Genomic DNA, 17,438 nt, shown 5'->3' with positions numbered 1-17,438 from the left:
GAGCTTTAATGGCGGAAGTGACGTCGTCGATAAACGTTTTCCGCACACATTTAAAATGCGTTCCGGGAATCTTCACGACTAGTTTACCGATAAATGTGAAGCTTTATAATTTGATTAAATTCATAGCCGCAAGCTGTTCCAAGAACGTTTACCGACGTATGGGTGAGTTTAAATGTTTCGTAAATAAATAATCTCCTTTTTCTGATTTTGAGCTGCCTCGCTTTTCGGACCAGTTTGCAGAAGGGACCGCGAGGGGAGGGACAGTGTGCAGGTGTTGGATCTTCAGCAAGGTAAACTTTGAAAGTATGAGAAGAGAGTTCAGTGCTTTCAATTGGGGGGGAAAATTGATGAGTAAGAGATCTGCATCTGATGGACAACCTCCAAGAAGCAAGTGTTTCAGGTGAGAGTAGGTATATTCCAGTGAGGTGTAAAGGTAGGAGGTAGAAAGAGATCAGGGTGGTTGAGCAGGGAGGTAAAGCAATGTTATCTTCTTGACGTATAAAGCTGAATTCGTGTCTGTGGGTCATAAGCGCCGCCCATTCTACAGGCCACGCCCTCCAGCCGTCCAGAAATCACCGCCCATTCTACAGGCCACGCCCTCCAGCCGTCCAGAAATCACCGCCCATTCTACAGGCCACGCCCTCCAGCCGTCCAGAAATCACCGCCCATTCTACAGGCCACGCCCTCGAGTCATCCAGAAATCCCCGCCCATTCTACAGGCCACGCCCTCCAGCCGTCCAGAAATCCCCGCCCATTCTACAGGCCACGCCCTCCAGCTGTCCAGAACTCCCCGCCCATTCGACAGGCCACGCCCTCCAGCCGTCCAGAAATCCCCGCCCATTCTACAGGCCACGCCCTCCAGCCGTCCAGAAATCACCGCCATCTTTTTCTTTGCACGTAGTTTAGATTGTTTTAAAGGCCTCATGTATATTTGAACACTGAACAATGTATCTTCTATCATTAAATGAAGATACCGTTTTGTGGAAAAAAAAGTGACATTTTCATTTCAACTCAAAAGAGGTAATGCATGTTTTGTCTGCAGCGATCGCGACAGCGGTTTAATATACACCGCCCAGTGAAGATACGTTAATTGTCATATTATGCAGAGGAAAGAAAATAGTGATATTTCATTTAAAAAAATAAACCAATGTATCTTGCCAAAAGGTGACCACGTGTGACTTCTTTGAGGTCACACTGAGGTGAACAGAGCTGCTATCCACCAGGAGCGACTCCTTGAGGAATATCTGCCGACGAGAGATTCTGATGAGAATCGTTCTACAGCGTAACCATGAAAAATATGCGTTTGCCTCATAATGTCACCAAATGACGTCATAATGTCTCAAGCTTGACATATCAAGAAAGCACTCATTGAGGTGTTCAATTTGAGGTACTACACGATATGGTTCCTAAAACTTGAAAATTTGACCTTGGGGTCAAATATGTTTGACCTTAGGCGCTAACCATGAAGGTCAAGGCCAATTGCCACCAAAAATTAATCAGCTGAGCGCCAGACCATGAACTATATTCCCATGAAGTTTGAAGACGATCCGATCATAATTACTAAAAAAAAATAAGGGTTTCGTCGACTCCCCTGATTTGCGACAGTGACCTTGACCTTTGACCTTGACCTTGACCTTGAAAATTTTATGTGCTGAAAGGGACCTCTATAGGACTCTGATATGCGAAGTTACAAAAATTTCCAATGATAACTGTGCTATGCAGAATTTTTATACATGATTACAGACAAAAAAAAAACATACGAGCTGACTAACATATCTTGCAAAAACTTCGTTTTGGCAAGATAAAAACTTTGTGAGATGTCAAACGCAATCACTTTCTGTGTGCCAGACAGTGATGTGTCGCTTATACCTCAATGTTTGCTTATCAGAATTTGCAATGACTGTTACAAGCAAAAAATCCCTTGTTTGCTTCTGTGTGAATAAAGTATAAACAAGGACAAATGTGTCCAAGAGCAGCGTCCTAAAGGTTTTGTCGGCTAAAAAAAACAAACAAAAAAACAACAACTTCCGATATTTCGTCACGTGCCTTGATTAAGCCAATAGCAAGACCCGTCATGGTGTATTCACGTATTTACGAAATATAGTGTATTTACGAAATAAATAATCTTCTTCTTCTTTCGGCTGCTCCCGTTAGGGGTCGCCACAGCGGATCATCCATATGATCCGCATAGTGATTTGGCACATGTTTTACACCGGATTCCCTTCCTGACGCAACCCTGGTCACCTCTTGCGACACAGGGATCTGGTACACCTATTTTAACCGGGGTATACACCGGCCCAGTACACTGGTACTCATTTGGCCGACCTCGGAAGGATGACAGGCTGAGTCAACCCCCTGGTGTATTAATTCAGTGGCCAAACGGGGCTTGAACTCAGGACCTTTTGGATCTCAAGCCGCTGCCCTAACCACTGTGCCAACACCAGGATATTTACGAAATAAACAATGTATTTACGAAATTACAATATATTAAATGGAATAATCTTTGAATAGTAACGTGAACTTTTCGAAACTTTAAAGCAAATGTCCGAATATATTTAAAAGTTCATGATAGACGCTCTCAAAAGGCACCGTCTATGCGAGGATGTGTACAGGTGTTTAGTATTTAAGGAGATCCGGATCGTGTATATAAAAGAGCCGAGTCCGAATATAAAGGTTTTGTCTTCACAACATAGAAGAGGAAGAAGAACAACAACACCGAGCTCTCTTAGAGCAGCGTTGTCGCTGCTAAAAGGATGTACCTACACAGGACGTCACCACACAGCGATGCTTGCAATAGCAGGAATGCACGAATAATTAATTATTGGAGCCTTTTTTATGACATACTAAAACTCATGGGAAAATGATATTATTGAGGGTAGAAAACTTATTTGCTGATTAATAGGAGGAGGAGGAGGAGGAGGAGAGTAGAAGGAGAACTGCCACTTTATAACTGCTGGCAGTGATGACCAGGTACCCAGACATCTGCCTTTGATACAACGTGAGACTGTCTGTCGATGACAGTTGCAAAGTTTTGATTCGATAGGATAAGTGGTACCAGAGAAAACATTATTTAATAGTGGTACAAATACAGCCTTGCTTAGATACAACGCGAGACTGACGAGTTACGAACTGGGGCGCACAGACTGTTCAATCTATTTATTACGTATGCTGTCAGCCCTTTTTTCTGGGGATATTGTCGGTTTCAATTGAATTGCTATTCCTGTACCATCAAATGCATTCAGGTGCAGCCAAGTGAGCCTTCTGGGAAAAAAAAAACAAATCTAAAAGTTCTCAAATTCACATAATTAAATAATTCTGGCTGCCAAACCGTGTGGCCGATCGGGTTGAAATTTTAAAACTGTTTCAAATGCCATCTAGATAATAATTTTTAAGTTTCACATCTATTGACACAGCGGTTCCAGAGTAAATATTACTTAATATTCCCCTTCAATCCAACATGGCTGCCAAACCGTGGGCCCGATCGAGTTGAAATTTCAACCCTTCATTCCACATGACTGTTCCATTATAACTCTGAAGTTTCATATTTATTGATGCAGTAGTTCCAGAGAAAACATTAATTAATATTTTTCCTTCAATACGCTATGGCTGCCAAACGGTGTCGTACATCAAAAGGGGAGGGGGGGGGGAGAACTTTTTGTTCGTCAAGGAAAGGCGGTCATATGTGTGGAGTTTCGCCTTGATCTGTTCAGCCGTTTCAGAGAAGAAGACTTTTAAAGTTATTAATTTTCATTCCAATATGGCTGCCGTACCATGTGACTTATTACAGCATAACTTTAAACAAAAACTTTTGATAAGTTTTTTTTAATGTTTTTGATGTTCTGACTTGATAAGGAACAACAATGCTGTTGACTCGAGTGAGGGCTTGCGACGTGGCTGATAGAGTAGCTAAATGGATTAGAAACTGGCTTTGTGATAGAAAGAAAGCAAAGAGTGGCTGTGAATTGGAGAAGATGGATATACTGGGGTACATTGGATCGGTAGTGAGTAGCGACAAGGACCATTATTAGTCATAATTTACATCAATGATTTGAAAGTGGGGTTAAGAGTAAGCTTTCCAAATTTTGAGATGACACAAGTTTGGAGGTATTAAGGTTGACAGCAGAGAGTGCGGTGATCAGATTCAGGAAAGTCTGGACACTTTAATGGACTGTGCAATATATTGGCAGATGTAGTTCAACAGGGCTTGGGTAAGAATGATGAAAAGAGGAACTCGAGGGGGAGCACTCGGTGGAGTGCAAAACCTCCGCCGCCAATACTGCGAGGTCACTCAAGTGAACCTGATATCCTATTCATTCAATTTGACGTCAACAGTGCTCACAGAGTTATAGTTTGCAACTTTCCCTTTTACTTTAAACTTTTACATACTCAATTCTTTCGTCATAACTTGATTCCTTGAGACAGAAATTGATTTTACGTGGGTATATCCAATTGAAGTTCCAAAATCAGCCGCAATTATAATTTTGGCATATTTTTTTGTAGGAAATCACTTAAAACATGTAGAAATGCAAAAAAAATTCGAAATTTTGTTGAAAAAAAAAGTTACAAATTTTTTTTTTCTCTAACAATTTTTTTTTGGGGGGGGAGGGGGTTGGAAATCACTTAAAACATGTAGAAATGCAAAAAAAAAAAAAAAAAATTCAAATATTTTTTCAAAATGGCCGCCGTAGCGGCCATATTGGATTTTGGACCAGGTACAAAATCTAATGGCATGATCCGTGGACCATACCTAATCCCCCCACCAAGTTTCGTCGAAATCCGTTGAGTTTTTTTCCGTAATACTGTTCACAAACAAACAAACAAACAAACTAGAGGGGGAGCACTCGGTAGAGTGCAAAACCTCCGCCGCCAATACTGCTCGGTCACTCAAGTGAACCTGATATCCTATTCATTCAATTTGACGTCAACAGTGCTCACAGAGTTATAGTTTGCAACTTTCCCTTTAACTTTAAACTTTTACATACTCGATTCATTCGTCATACCTAGATTCCTTGAGACAGAAATTGATTTTACGTGGGTATATCCACCTGAAGTTCCAAAATCAGCTGCAATTATAATTTTGGCATGTTTTTTGTTGGAAATCACTTGTAACATGGAGAAATGCAAAAAAAAAAAAATCGAAATTTTGTTGAAAAAAAAGTTGCAAAAAATTTATTTTTTTCTCCAACAATTTTTTTTTTGGGGGGGGGTTGGAAATCACTTAAAACATGTAGAAATGCAAAAAAAAAATTCAAATTTTTTTCAAAATGGCCGCCATAGCGGCCATATTGGATTTTGGACCAAGTCCAAAATCTAATGGCATGATCCTTAGACCAAACCTAATCCCCCCACCAAGTTTCGTCAAAATTCGTTGAGTTTTTCCGTAATACTTTTCACAAACAAACAAACAGAAAGGGGTGAAAACAGTAACCTCCGATCTTCGATGGTGGAGGTTAATTATATAATGCAAATGGGCAGTCTTGGAGCGTGTCACACAGAAGAAGTATCAAAGGATCTGGTGGTGATAATAGATGTGGGGGGGGGGGGCAGGGAGGATGGGTGGTGAGGAGGGGGCAGGATAAGCTGGCAGCACAGTAATAGGCAGCAAAAGCCACAGGTCGAGTTAATGGGGTTTTATGTTGCATTTCTTAGGGGATAAATTATAAATCAAAAGGGGTAGTGTTAGCTCTGTGCAGGAAGTGAGTGAGGCAACATCTGGAATATTGCGTACAGCTTTAGTCACTACATCTGAAGATGTACATAGTTGCCAAAGATATGGTTCAGCGCAGGGTTACTAGATTGATTCCGGGCCTTGATCAACTTGGCTATGAGGAGCGGCTGAAGGAGACAGGGCCTTTTACACTGGAAAGGAGGCGGTCACCAGGAGATATGATAGAGATGTTTAAGATAATGAAGGGAATAGACAATAAATGCAGAATGATTTTTCAGCAGAATAATCAGTCTGCATCAGAGAAATTATTTTCAAGGAGGCACAGTTTAAGAGTAAAAAAGAGAAGAGCTAGGACAGGATTAAGGCAGGGGTCTTTCACTCAGAAAGTGGTAAATGAGAACGCTTGGAATGGTTTCCTTGCAAGGGCAGTGACAGTAGAGCCAGTGGATTGTGAAAAAAAAAAAAGAGTTGGAAGGTATCAGGAAGTAGTAGGATGAGGGAGTACTAAGATGTTGCCATGGTTGTACAGGCTTGATGGGCTTAATGTCCTCCTACTGCTTTGAAGTTAGTTGGATTTCCTTGTATGACTTTACTGATTGCTATGGAAATAATGTGTGCGAGAATTGTTGTAACTTGTGTTTTCCTGATCTTCAATATTCATACATCCTACTATTGGTTAGCAATTGGTCACTGACTATGACACCAATACAAATTTTTATTACATTCCCGAGACGTCAAAAGCTACGTATAGTGATAAGAAAAAGTTTGTGAACCCACATGGAATTTTCTGTATTTCTGCAAAAATGTGATCAGATCTTCATCATAGATAATGAGAACCTGATTCAACAAATTATAGCATACAAAATAAAATAAAATCTACTTTTTCATTTATTTATTGAGCAAAATGATCCAACATTCAATTTCATTGTCGAAAAAAGCATGTGAACCTTTACATTCTGTAACTGGTGTCCCCCCCCCCCCCCCCCGCTTGAGCAGCAATAACTTCAACCAAACGTTTCCTGTAACTCTTGATCAGTCCTGCACTTCGGCTTATTGTAATTTTGACCCATTCCTCCTTACAGAACTGCTTCAACTCAGAGATATTTGTGGGCTTTCTTGCATGAACTGCTCACTTCAGCTTCTACCACAGCATTTCAATTGGGTTAAGGTTTGGACTTTCACTCTGCGATTCCAAAATGCAAAATCTCTTCTGCTTCATCCATTCTGTTGTAGATTTACTTGTGTGTTTCGAGTCGTTGTCTTGCTGCATGACTCACTTTCTGTTAATCTTCAGCTCGCAGACAGATGCCTGAACATTCTCCTGTAGAATTTGCTGGTATAATCCAGAATTTATGGTTCCGTCAATGATGGCAAGCCCTGTGGGTCCTGAGGCAGCAAGGCAGCCCCAAACCATGATACTCCCACCACCATGCTTCACAGTTGGGATGAGGTTCTTATGTTGGAATGCAGTGTTTGGTTTTCGCCAAACGTAATGTTTCTCATTTAAGCCAAAAAGTTCCACTTTCGACTCATCTGCTCACAGAACATTCTTCCAATAGCCTTCTGGATCATCCGGATGGTCTTTGGAAAACTTGAGATGGGCGGCAGTGTTCTTCTGGAAAACAGTAGTTTCCTCCTTGCTATCCACTGATGCACACCATGCTCGTTCAGTGTTTTCCTGGTGGTGGACTCACGATCACTGACATTCGCCAATGGAAGAGAGGCCGACAGATCCTTAGACGTTACCCTGGGGTTCTTTGTGACCTCCTGGATTATTGTAAACCTTGCTCTTGGAGTGATTTTTGTTGGATGACTGCTCCTGGAAAGAGTAACAGTGGTGTTGAATTTTCTCCATTTGTACACTATCTGCTTGACAGTGGATTGGTGGAGCCCAACATTTTTGGAAATGGTTCCGTAACCCTTTTCAGACTGATGAGCATCAACAACTCTTTTTCTGAGGTCCTCAGAAATCTCTTTTGATCAGGGCATGACACGCTTCCACAAACCTGTGTGGTGATGGTGATAAACAAAGTTTATGTTTTCTCATATCGGATAGAGCCACCAAAACTCACTCCTGATTGTGATCTAATTGATTGCAACACCTGACTGTAATTACCCCCTAAATTAAGCTGAATAACCGGGGGTTCACATACTTTTTCTGACAAAGAAATTGAATGACATTGGATCATTTTGCTCAATAAATAAATGAAAAAGTAGATTTTTTTTATTTTATGCTATTTGCTTAATCAGGTTCTCTTTATCTATTATTAGGACTTTGATGAAGATCTGATCACATTTTCGGTCAAATATATGCAAAAATACAGAAAATTCTAAAGTGTTCAGAAACTTTTTGTCATCACTGTATATCGAACAAACAGTTTCAAATGGAGGACCTCACCACCATTAGAGCATTTAAATTGCATCAGATGTGGCAATAAATGTGAATTGTTGCTCCCAGCTTGCCGGCTCGTTGACAAAAGATGCCATTTGCATTTTTGCCATCTCCATTCCTATCCCGTGCAGGCATGGCAATTTGCTTGTTGTTCACAAAAATAATCATCAACTGACTCACGATTGAATTTGTTAACTAATAACAACATGAAGGAGCAGTATTTTTTTTAAGTGGATTATTAACAATGGATCATCTGTTTTCACAATGTTCTCAGCCTTTGGAGGGGTTTGTTAATAAATAAAATGCAGGATAAAGACATTGGCTGAGATCGGTATGCTTCAATGTGCATTACAAGGACTTAGTAGACGGTGGACAAATACATACTGTTACCTCTGTGAGGTAGAGGGCAAGAGGTAGTGAAGGCCTGAGACACTCTTTGTGTTCAGGTAGTTATTAGTTTTTGAATTTGTATAAAGTACATGTGTTTAGGATAAGGTATCTGTGCGAGGTGATGGGGTTGTATAATTTTGATGATGGATAGGATTCAACCCTTGTTTATTTTCCATACTCTGTACAAGAGTAAGATGGACGGATTCAGGGAAAGTTGTCTTGTCTCACATTCCCCGCTCTGTGAAAGAACTGGGTGAGAGAGATTCATACGATGGTGTATATATATATATATATATATATATATATATATATATATATATATATATATATATATATATATATATATATATATATGATGTACGCCTTTAGAAAGTATTCACACCCTTCAACTTTTGTCACATTTTGTTGTGTTACAGCCTGAATTTTAAATGGATTAGGTTTAAATGTTTTTTTGTCACCGATCAACACAAAATACCCCACAATGACAAAGTGAAAACATGTTTTTAGATATTTTTTTACAAATTAATTAAAAATGAAAAGCTGAAACGTCTTGCGTAAATGAGTATTCAACCCCTTTACGATGACACTCCAAATTGAGCTCAGGTGCATCCATGTTCCTTTGATCATCCTTGAGATGTCTCTACAACTTGATTGGAGTACACCTGTAGCCAATTCAATTGATTGGACGTGATTTAGAAAGAAACACACCTTTCTGTATAAGGTCCCACAGTTGACGGTGCATGTCAGAGCAGAAACTCCACCATGACGTCCAAGGAACTGTCCGTAGAACTCGAGATATAATTGAGGAGGCATAGATCTGGGAAAGGGTACAAAATTTATAGTGTTTAATGTTTCCAAGAGCACAATGAGCTCCATCATCAGGAAATGGAAAAAAAACTACCCAGACTCTTCCTAGTGCTGGCCGTCCGACCAAACTGAGCAACCGGGCAAGAAGAACCTTGGTCAGGGAGGTGACCAAGAACCCAATGACCAGTGGTGGAGGTGCAGGTAGTGGCGGGGTGCAGCAGATGCAGGCAGTGGTGGGGTGCAGCGGGTGCAGGCAGTGTTGGGGGTGCAGCAGGTGCAGGCAGTTGCAGGGGTGCAGTGGGTGCAGGCAGTGGCGGGTGCTGGCAGTGGCGGGTGCAGGCAGTGGTGGGAGTTCGGCGGGTGCAGGCAGTGGCAGGGGTGCGGCGGGTGCAGGCAGTGGTGGGGGTGCAGCAATAGAAATAGGTAGAAATGAGGTATGGGAGACAGTTTTTGTGGGTGATGAGATGATTAAATATGTGGATTCTTCATTCTCCAGGAAGGTTCGTCGACATAGAATTCTGTGCAGTTTTGATGGAGCGGGAGTTATGGACATTGAAGGAAGGGTAAATTGTATTGTATCGGGTCATGGCAGGAAGAAGTTGGTTGTGGTACAGCTAGTTGTGAATGATGGAGGGAAAGTTTACTCAGATGTTTTGAAAAATAGATCCTGGATATTGGGTAAGCGGCAGAAAGCAAAGGGTTGTGAGGTCATGTTTTCTGGGATTCTCCCAAGATTAGGAAACAATATAGAAATTATGAGCAGAGCAATAGTTGTCAACCAATGAATGGCTGAAAGAATGGTATGGGGAGGAAGGCTTTACATTTCAGAAGCAGTGGGAATCATTTAGGGGACAAAGGGAGTGTTTCCAGAATGATGGCCGCATGTTAAATAGAAAGGGGGCAGCAAGGTTTGCAGTGGGAATTGAGGAAGGAATTCAGGCCTTCTTTGAGGTCAGTGGAGGGTGGAGAAGGTATTAAGGAAGGAACAGATGATGTAATTGTGATGAATAAGGCCAGGCAAGAAAATATAATTTCAGGAAGGGAAAAGTTAAACATATTCAATGATAATAAGATGGAAGAGCTTGAAGCCAAAGTGGATAACGAGAAGTATGACATCGTTGCAGTGAGTGAGACATGGTTTAAGGAGGAGAGTAACTGGAGGACAGGATTAGAAGGCTACAAGGTGTATTGGTGTGATAGGAAGGAGAGAATAGGAGGAGGAGTAGCAATCTGGGTAAAGGACAGCATTGCATCAAGAGAAAGGGGTAACATTAAGGAAGGAATAAATGTGGAGTAAATCTGTACGGGTAGAGATTAGAGATTGTAAAAACAGTAAGATACGTGCAGGATGATTTAATGAGGCTCCGGGTGTGAAGGAGGAGGAGGAAGAAGGAGTACGTGAAGAATTCAAAAGGGACATGTAAGGGAAGAGTATTGATTATGGGGGATTTGAACTTGCCAGGGATAGATTGGGTCCAGGAACAGGGAAAGGGCAGAGCAGATGAGGATTTCCTAGTTTTAGTCCAGGATTGCTTTCCAACGCAGTGGGATATCCCACTTTCGGTGGGATAGGGGATGTGTTGGGGTTTTAAGGCTTGTGTCTGGAGGGGATCGTTACCTTCAGGTTTGAAGGGGAAGGGTGAGGACTTGGGGCTGGGGGTAGGAGAGCAAAGTTGGGAGGGAGAGGATGAGGCTTTTTTGTCGATTTGTCAAAACTGCATACGTGCGTGAGTTTAGTCAAAGTAAAAGTGTGTGCGTGCGTATCGGTAGGGGGTGGGGTGAGGGTGAAATCACCCTTCGGGTAATGTGCCAGTTGTGAAAATGTGAAAAGGGAAGTTTGCAATCAACATGTAATATTCCAGCAATGACGTATGGCAGTGAAGCATGGTCTCTCAAAAAGAACACGGAGCTAAAATCGATCAACACGCAAATAGCTATGGAGAGATGCTGTCTCAGCAAAACAAAAAGAGACAGGAAGGGAAGCTAATGGATCAGACGGAAAACTAAATTCATCAACAGACAGTATTGGTAAGGTTCAAAAAGCTGGAACTACACTGGATATGTGTACATATCAAGAAGAAATTTCATGGATGACAACTATGATCTGTAAATGACATCTGCATGATATCTGGAACCTGGTTGGCAGGATAGCCTCGACTCACGATAGGTATGCACAATTGCATCTGAGTTGTCTAACCGAGGTTCAAATCCCAACCAGGCTATAAACTGTCATCCCGGTGTTTCTCGTGCAGGGAGAAACATTGTTGTTGTCTGTTAAAAATCCCACAGTGTCTTCCAAAAGAGTAAGCGATTTATCTCCAGGACCCTGAACAATGACAAATTCCTGCCCATATCATGTCCAATCAAACATCAGGCCTCATCAGCCGGTTCGTGAAACGTTCCCCGACGTTGGAATGGGAAACATTCCCCAGCCGACCCCACAAGGATGTGGGAATAATAATTGGGGCCATTAAAGAAGTAGGAGATGAAAATCTGGAAATTATTTTGAGGTCTTATGTAGTGATTTGAAACTTGAAGAGATGGTCACAATTTTCTTCACCCTTCACCAGGAAGCAGTACCACGAGGTGGGAATGGAGGTTTGTGTCGATTCAGTTGAGTCCGCCATCAATGCGGAGAGAGGAGGTGGGCATGGATTTAAAAGTTTTCATCGATTTCAGGTCATACTCTGTGATGCAGTTAACTGTTCATATGTTTCACTGTGTTCACCAGTCGCACACCGTTTATTTGCAGGTGCAAGCAGAATCGAACTATGCTGTAACCTTTTAGAGGGCGGAACAACCCCAAGTTACGGTGAAGTATAATTTCACTTTTAAAACATTTATGGTCCTTTGAACCTCCATGCGTTTTGATCGTTGTTACCTCTGACACTTTGTTGTGCTGCTTGTTTTGTTCCAGGTTTACTGCAGGTGGTTAAGCAGCAAACCCACCTCCCGGTGTTTGTGATGGTGCGCCCAAGAGGCGGTGACTTTCTATACAGCGAGCATGAGATCGCGGTCATGCGAGCAGACCTGAAGGGGTTGCGGGCGTGTGGAGCTGACGGCATTGTGTTTGGAGTGCTGACGAAGGCTGCACAGGTCAACGTAGGCCTTTGCCGTGAATTACTGTGTGAGTCGTTGCTTCGGTATATATTAATCCTGAATAGTCATGTCAATGGATTTTATAAACTGAAAGCTTATTGACCGTTTTTACAGCCATTTTTCCCTGCTGTGCAGGGGTTTGGCTTTTTCTTGAGGCAATGTTTTATGGCCGGATGCCCTTCCTGACGCCAACCCTGGTCGCCTCCTTACGACACACAGGGATATGGTACACCTATTCTAACCGGGGCATACACCGGGACCAGTACACTGGTACTCATTTCGCCGACCTCGGAAGGATGACAGGCTGAGTCAACCCCCTGGTGTTAATTCAGCAGCCAACGGGGCTTGAACTCAGGACCCTGGGATCCCAAGCCAACACCAGGCTTAAACTGAAAGCTTATTATAGAATGTTAATTTTTGCTGAGACGAAGGTCTACTGCTCAAAACGTCGGACACGCCTTGCTTCCCATGGCAGGTCACATGCTCTGATCAGCTTTCCATTGACCGAAACCATTGTTTGGCTTGTCCGCTGACACAGACCTGCATGAGCCTTAACGAAGACCAGTACTCAATTGTATACGTTAAATCACAGCAATTGGAACGTCCTGGTGCTTGGTGAATAATAGTTACAGGGGATGTACAACAAAGCTTTGGGAGGTGTGTGTGTGTGTGTGTGTGTGTGTGTGTGTGTGTGTGTCTGTGTGTGTAGGGGTGGGGGGGGGGGGGGTGGTTGTCTTACAGATCACAATTTGTAGATGAAGACACAATATGAGACCCTGTAAGAATGGACCATTTAATGATTGAGTTTTTCATTCCATTTGAGTTAAGCTATGCTGTCTGTACTTTTGTTGTGCAGCTCTCTGCGGTTCCTTTCCGGTCACATTCCATCGTGGTGAGTTCCTAAAATTTGTACTTTGTAAGAGCTCGATGTGAACCACCTCGTGTACTGTAGTACCTGCTCATTGCTGGATTTTTTTGTTGTTGTTGTTGTTCCCAGCTTCTACCAGCCATTTTAATTTGCCCTCTCCTCTCTAGTCTTGGTTTTTATAATGTCTTGTAATGATCATTCAGTTTAAGATGGAGGATCATCACTTTCCTGATGTGCTAGATATCTGGTTCGAGTATTAAAGACAGATATATTGCAGTTAAGTATTAATAATTAAAAAAATAACATCCAATGTTGATTGAACTCTTTGCTGTTCACCTCTGCTCATCTTGCCAAAGCTTGGAAATTGACTCACATGGTTTTCATCTGCTTTGGCTCTTGCAGCATTTGATATGGTGCAGGACCCAGTCACTGCCTTAGAGGACATAATTTCACTCGGGTTCTCACGAGTCCTGACCAGCGGGGGTGAACTATCTGCCCTGGATGGCCTGCCGATGATCCGCAAATTGATTGAGCAGGTAGCTGTAACAGGTGTTGATTGTCAAATTTTGACAAAATCCTTACGAGCACAAGAACATGGCAGACATCTCTTCCTCTCTGTAAGCTGTGTATTTTGACCATTCAATTTTGCTAAGGAACGATCGTACGTCATTCCATGAAAATTGCTCTCGTTTGCATGTTTGACCCGCGTGCTCGGCTCCAAACTAGTGGGGAAGCATTTTCTAAAATGGTGTCACCAAGCGAAAGGAAGGTGAGCCTTCGTGCGAACGAATGACGTATCGTACGTTACGGACGCGATGAATGAGTGATTAACTTCCATAAAGACTGTACGAGTAAAAGGTGCCAAGAAGCAAGATTCGGACTTCCCACCTGAGATGAATGTTGCTTATCAGGTTTGACAGAATGCTTAGAGTCATTACAGAGCCACTTTAATTAAGTCTGGTTACATTCCATCAATAATCATAACTCCCGTATATATGTTCTTGGAATCTCTTCGTGAAAACGAAATTGGACACAAAAATATAGAATCTCACACAAAATGAGAGAGAATTGTATACAAATTACTCGTACGGGGGTCAGCAAGTCCGATTTGGTTGTGCGACCACACGCTGCCCGACAATTAATAAATTACATTTAGGTCATGTAAAGCTTCTGGGACATGAAAGGGAAGGTTAGCATTTGCACTTCATTATCTTTGGGGTACTGTATTTAAATTCTTAGCCTAGTGTGGTTTGTTCTTACTTATAATAAAGTGAGTGTGAATTCCTGGTGTGACTCTCTCTAATCGTATTTATTCTGCCTTCTCCCCAAGGCAAATGGCAGAATTACTGTTGTACCAGGTAAGCTCGCCATTTTATTGCTTTGTAGCTACAGTTAAGTTCCAAACATGATGAGCAAATGACAGCTCTTCTTCCACCTGCATTAAATGTCTGTCTGTCTGACTCAACAAGACCATTCCCTTCGGCAGCTCAACTGTTTGACATTTCGGACTTTCTGCCCTTAGGTGGTGGGATTACCGAAAGAAACTTGCAGCGCATCCTCGAAGGCTCCGGAGCATGCGAGTTCCACTGCTCGGCCAGCACGTCACGTGACTCCGACATGCAAATCAGGTTGGTTAAAAATGAACCAACTTTGAACCGGGAAATTGCATGATGGAACTGCAGAGGACTTCGGCAGTTTATTAATAAAGTTGAAATTCCCAGTGGTCCTGGATATTTCCTGGTCATTTCCCTCTAAAATTACAAATTTCTCTTTCCTGCCGGTCCCAGAAATGGTGCGGTGAGAATGGGAACGCCGTTCTGCTCGTCGGAGTTCAGCATTAAGGTGGCGGATGCCAGCAGGGTGAGGACACTGTGTTCCATTGCTAAGGGAATCCTGTAGCTGCAACACCTCGCGTGCCCAGGCCCCATCACTGGGCCTCTGTGCAAACACCGTACCATGATGGACCAAAAACGACCACGCCAAGCCTGCCAGAAAATATAATCTTAATGGTTACAAAATTATGGCTTAATGGATAAGGGGATTAATTCATTAGCTAGCTCAATAATTAATGTTAGAATAATTCATCCCGTAATTACCCCAATTGATCGATTGTGGAGACAGACCCTTGGCTTTCCGCCAACCCGCTGAATTTTCTGCCTTTATTACCTCTGCCACCGAAGGTGGAAGGAGGCTATGTTTATGTTTTTACCCCTGTCTGTCTCTCCGTTTGTTTGTTTGCTTGTTTGTGTGCAGGATATCTCAAAAAGTTGTGGACAGATGAAATTTGTTGGGCAGGTTGGGTGTGTGACAAGGACAAGTTCATTAGATTTTGGTGACGATCCGACTATGGATCCAGATACGAGAATTTTAAAAGTGATTCTTCACCATTGAGAGATGGTGCTAAAAATGATATATCGCACGATATACAGTAAATAGTACTAAAAACGACATATAGCCTGATATTTCAAAAATGTATTGGGCCCGATATGTTGTCATGGATCAGGCATTGTGTGGCGGGGGTATGTGCTCTACTGAGTGCCCTTATTGTTTTCCTAGCTTGTGAGACCTGTCGCTTCCAGAGAAAATAAATAAAAATTAACTTTCACCCTTTTAAAACCCTGTGAATAAACGATTGACTATCAGCTGTTTTTTTATTTTTTTTTTTGTTCGTATCCTTTTCTCACCTGTGTAGCAAGTCGAGCGACCTGCTTTGTGATGCTTTAAAAGGTGGTGTATAATCGGAAATGCTTTTTGATAGGGAGATACAGTATGGAAAATAGAATAAAATGAAAAAAAAAGGATTGACTATAACTGGCATTTACAGTAATTGATATGAGACACCGTTATAAATGAAGAAGGAGAAAGTTTTTGTTTCAATGTAAATTGAAACCAGCCCATCGATCCTCACCTGACTCAACTATATCATACTGTTTGCATATTGGGCTTGATTAGTGGTATCCCCTATAGGCCAATTGTTGACGGCTGGACGGATGCATGCAGTGATGGACGGACGCAGACATGCTGAGATGAAGCTCCTTTTATATGATCGATGTGCTTTCATTCCTCGATCTTCCTTTTATTTAAATCCCTGGCCATGTGCTTTGAGGCAATGGTGCCAAAGTGGATGGGACGTCTGGCATGTTGCATCGCCGCGACTGAAGCTCCAGGTGCCGAGAGGGCACGTAGTCAGAACGTGACAAATAGAGCGGCCGCGGTGATGTCACGTGCAATGCCAATACAAATCGAAGTATGGTCGTGCTGTGCCATTTTGGAGTTGGTGTGAGTCTGAAGGCATTATAATCTGTGTTTGGACCTGTACCGGTTGCCATTCCAGTCGGTTAACGGTTGGAGTCTCCGGACTGTGAGAGTCACCGAACGAGCTTTCCTCCAGTCCCAACCAACTCGCCTCACGCTGCACTGTTCCAGCGCCTCAAAATATGGAAGACTACCCTCCTCTGTCTCATCTTTTTCTCTTCCCCCCCCCCCCCTCATGTCCTGTATGAGTCTGCATGTGTTATATCTGGTATTGAGATAGGCGTTGAGTCCGTATTTGTTTAGCTAAGCAGTACTGTCAGGTTTGTTTCAGTCTTCCCCTTCACTTGAATTGTATTTGCTTTATTGTGTCTCCATCCTTTTTATATGCCCGATATATATGTATGTATATATATATGTATGTATATATATATGTATATATATATATATATATATATGTATGTATATATATATATGTATGTATATATATATGTATGTATGTATATATATATGTATGTATGTATATATATATGTATGTATGTATGTATATATATATATATGTATGTATATATATATATATATGTATGTATATATATATATATGTATGTATATATATATATATGTATGTATATATATATATATATATATATGTATATATATATGTGGAGCTGTTGAACAGCTCCCAAGATGAAAGCAGCCAAATTAACAGGATTACCTTTTCTTAAAATTGAATGTAGCATTTAATTGAGGAAGCCAAAGCATTTAAAATGCTCTCAGTAAGCTACCATTTTTGACTGTTGGTAATCAAAGCCAGTCGGCTCTCTCTCTCTCTCACTCTCACTCTCACTCTCTGTCTGTGTCTCTTTCTCTGTCTCTGTCTCTGTCTCTTTGTCGTGCAGCTGAACATCTGGCTTTCTTGTTGGCCCTTGTAACAACATTCTTTGAGCCTTGGGCTCAGAGAA

The 17,438-nt window shown here is 41.9% G+C and overlaps 2 protein-coding genes across 6 annotated transcripts in view; one reads left to right on the top strand and one right to left on the bottom strand.

Moving 5' to 3' along the window:
• The window catches only part of GTF3C2 (general transcription factor IIIC subunit 2), a 72,388-nt gene extending 63,135 nt beyond the window's left edge, over window positions 1–9,253 (bottom strand). Inside the window, exon 1 of the mRNA XM_085846810.1 lies at window positions 9,159–9,253. The gene's annotated coding sequence lies outside the window, so the exon portion shown is untranslated. The remainder of the gene's footprint in view (window positions 1–9,158) is intronic.
• On the top strand, window positions 7–15,866 carry CUTC (cutC copper transporter). Of its 5 annotated transcripts, none has more exons than XM_085846826.1 (9): window positions 7–162; window positions 11,828–11,901; window positions 12,010–12,069; window positions 12,175–12,384; window positions 13,213–13,248; window positions 13,627–13,760; window positions 14,555–14,582; window positions 14,747–14,852; window positions 15,012–15,866. In XM_085846826.1, exons 2-9 carry the CDS (start codon window positions 11,850–11,852, stop codon window positions 15,121–15,123), a joined length of 738 nt encoding a protein of 245 aa, XP_085702952.1. In that variant the 5' UTR covers window positions 7–162; window positions 11,828–11,849; the 3' UTR covers window positions 15,124–15,866. The 5 variants fall into 5 exon arrangements, with proteins under 5 accessions (XP_085702952.1, XP_085702953.1, XP_085702949.1 ...); XM_085846827.1 differs by having other exon boundaries at window positions 12–162; window positions 11,832–11,901; XM_085846825.1 differs by lacking the exon at window positions 7–162 and adding an exon at window positions 10,525–10,677.
• Window positions 15,867–17,438: the final 1,572 nt, after the last annotated feature.

The sequence above is a fragment of the Eptatretus burgeri genome, chromosome 11 (assembly GCF_056783735.1).
Source record: "Eptatretus burgeri isolate ZD-2024b chromosome 11, Ebu_testis_v1, whole genome shotgun sequence".
NCBI classification, from domain to species: Eukaryota; Metazoa; Chordata; class Myxini; order Myxiniformes; family Myxinidae; genus Eptatretus; species Eptatretus burgeri.
Note: the sequence above shows the minus strand (reverse complement) of the source record. Positions and strands in the feature narration are given on the sequence as shown.

Coding starts and splice junctions, on each gene's coding strand:
- CUTC (XM_085846825.1), top strand. Junction 11,902..12,009: donor CATCAATGCGGAGAGAGGAG/GTGGGCATGGAT, acceptor GTTTATTTGCAG/GTGCAAGCAGAATCGAACTA. Junction 14,853..15,011: donor GACTCCGACATGCAAATCAG/GTTGGTTAAAAA, acceptor TGCCGGTCCCAG/AAATGGTGCGGTGAGAATGG.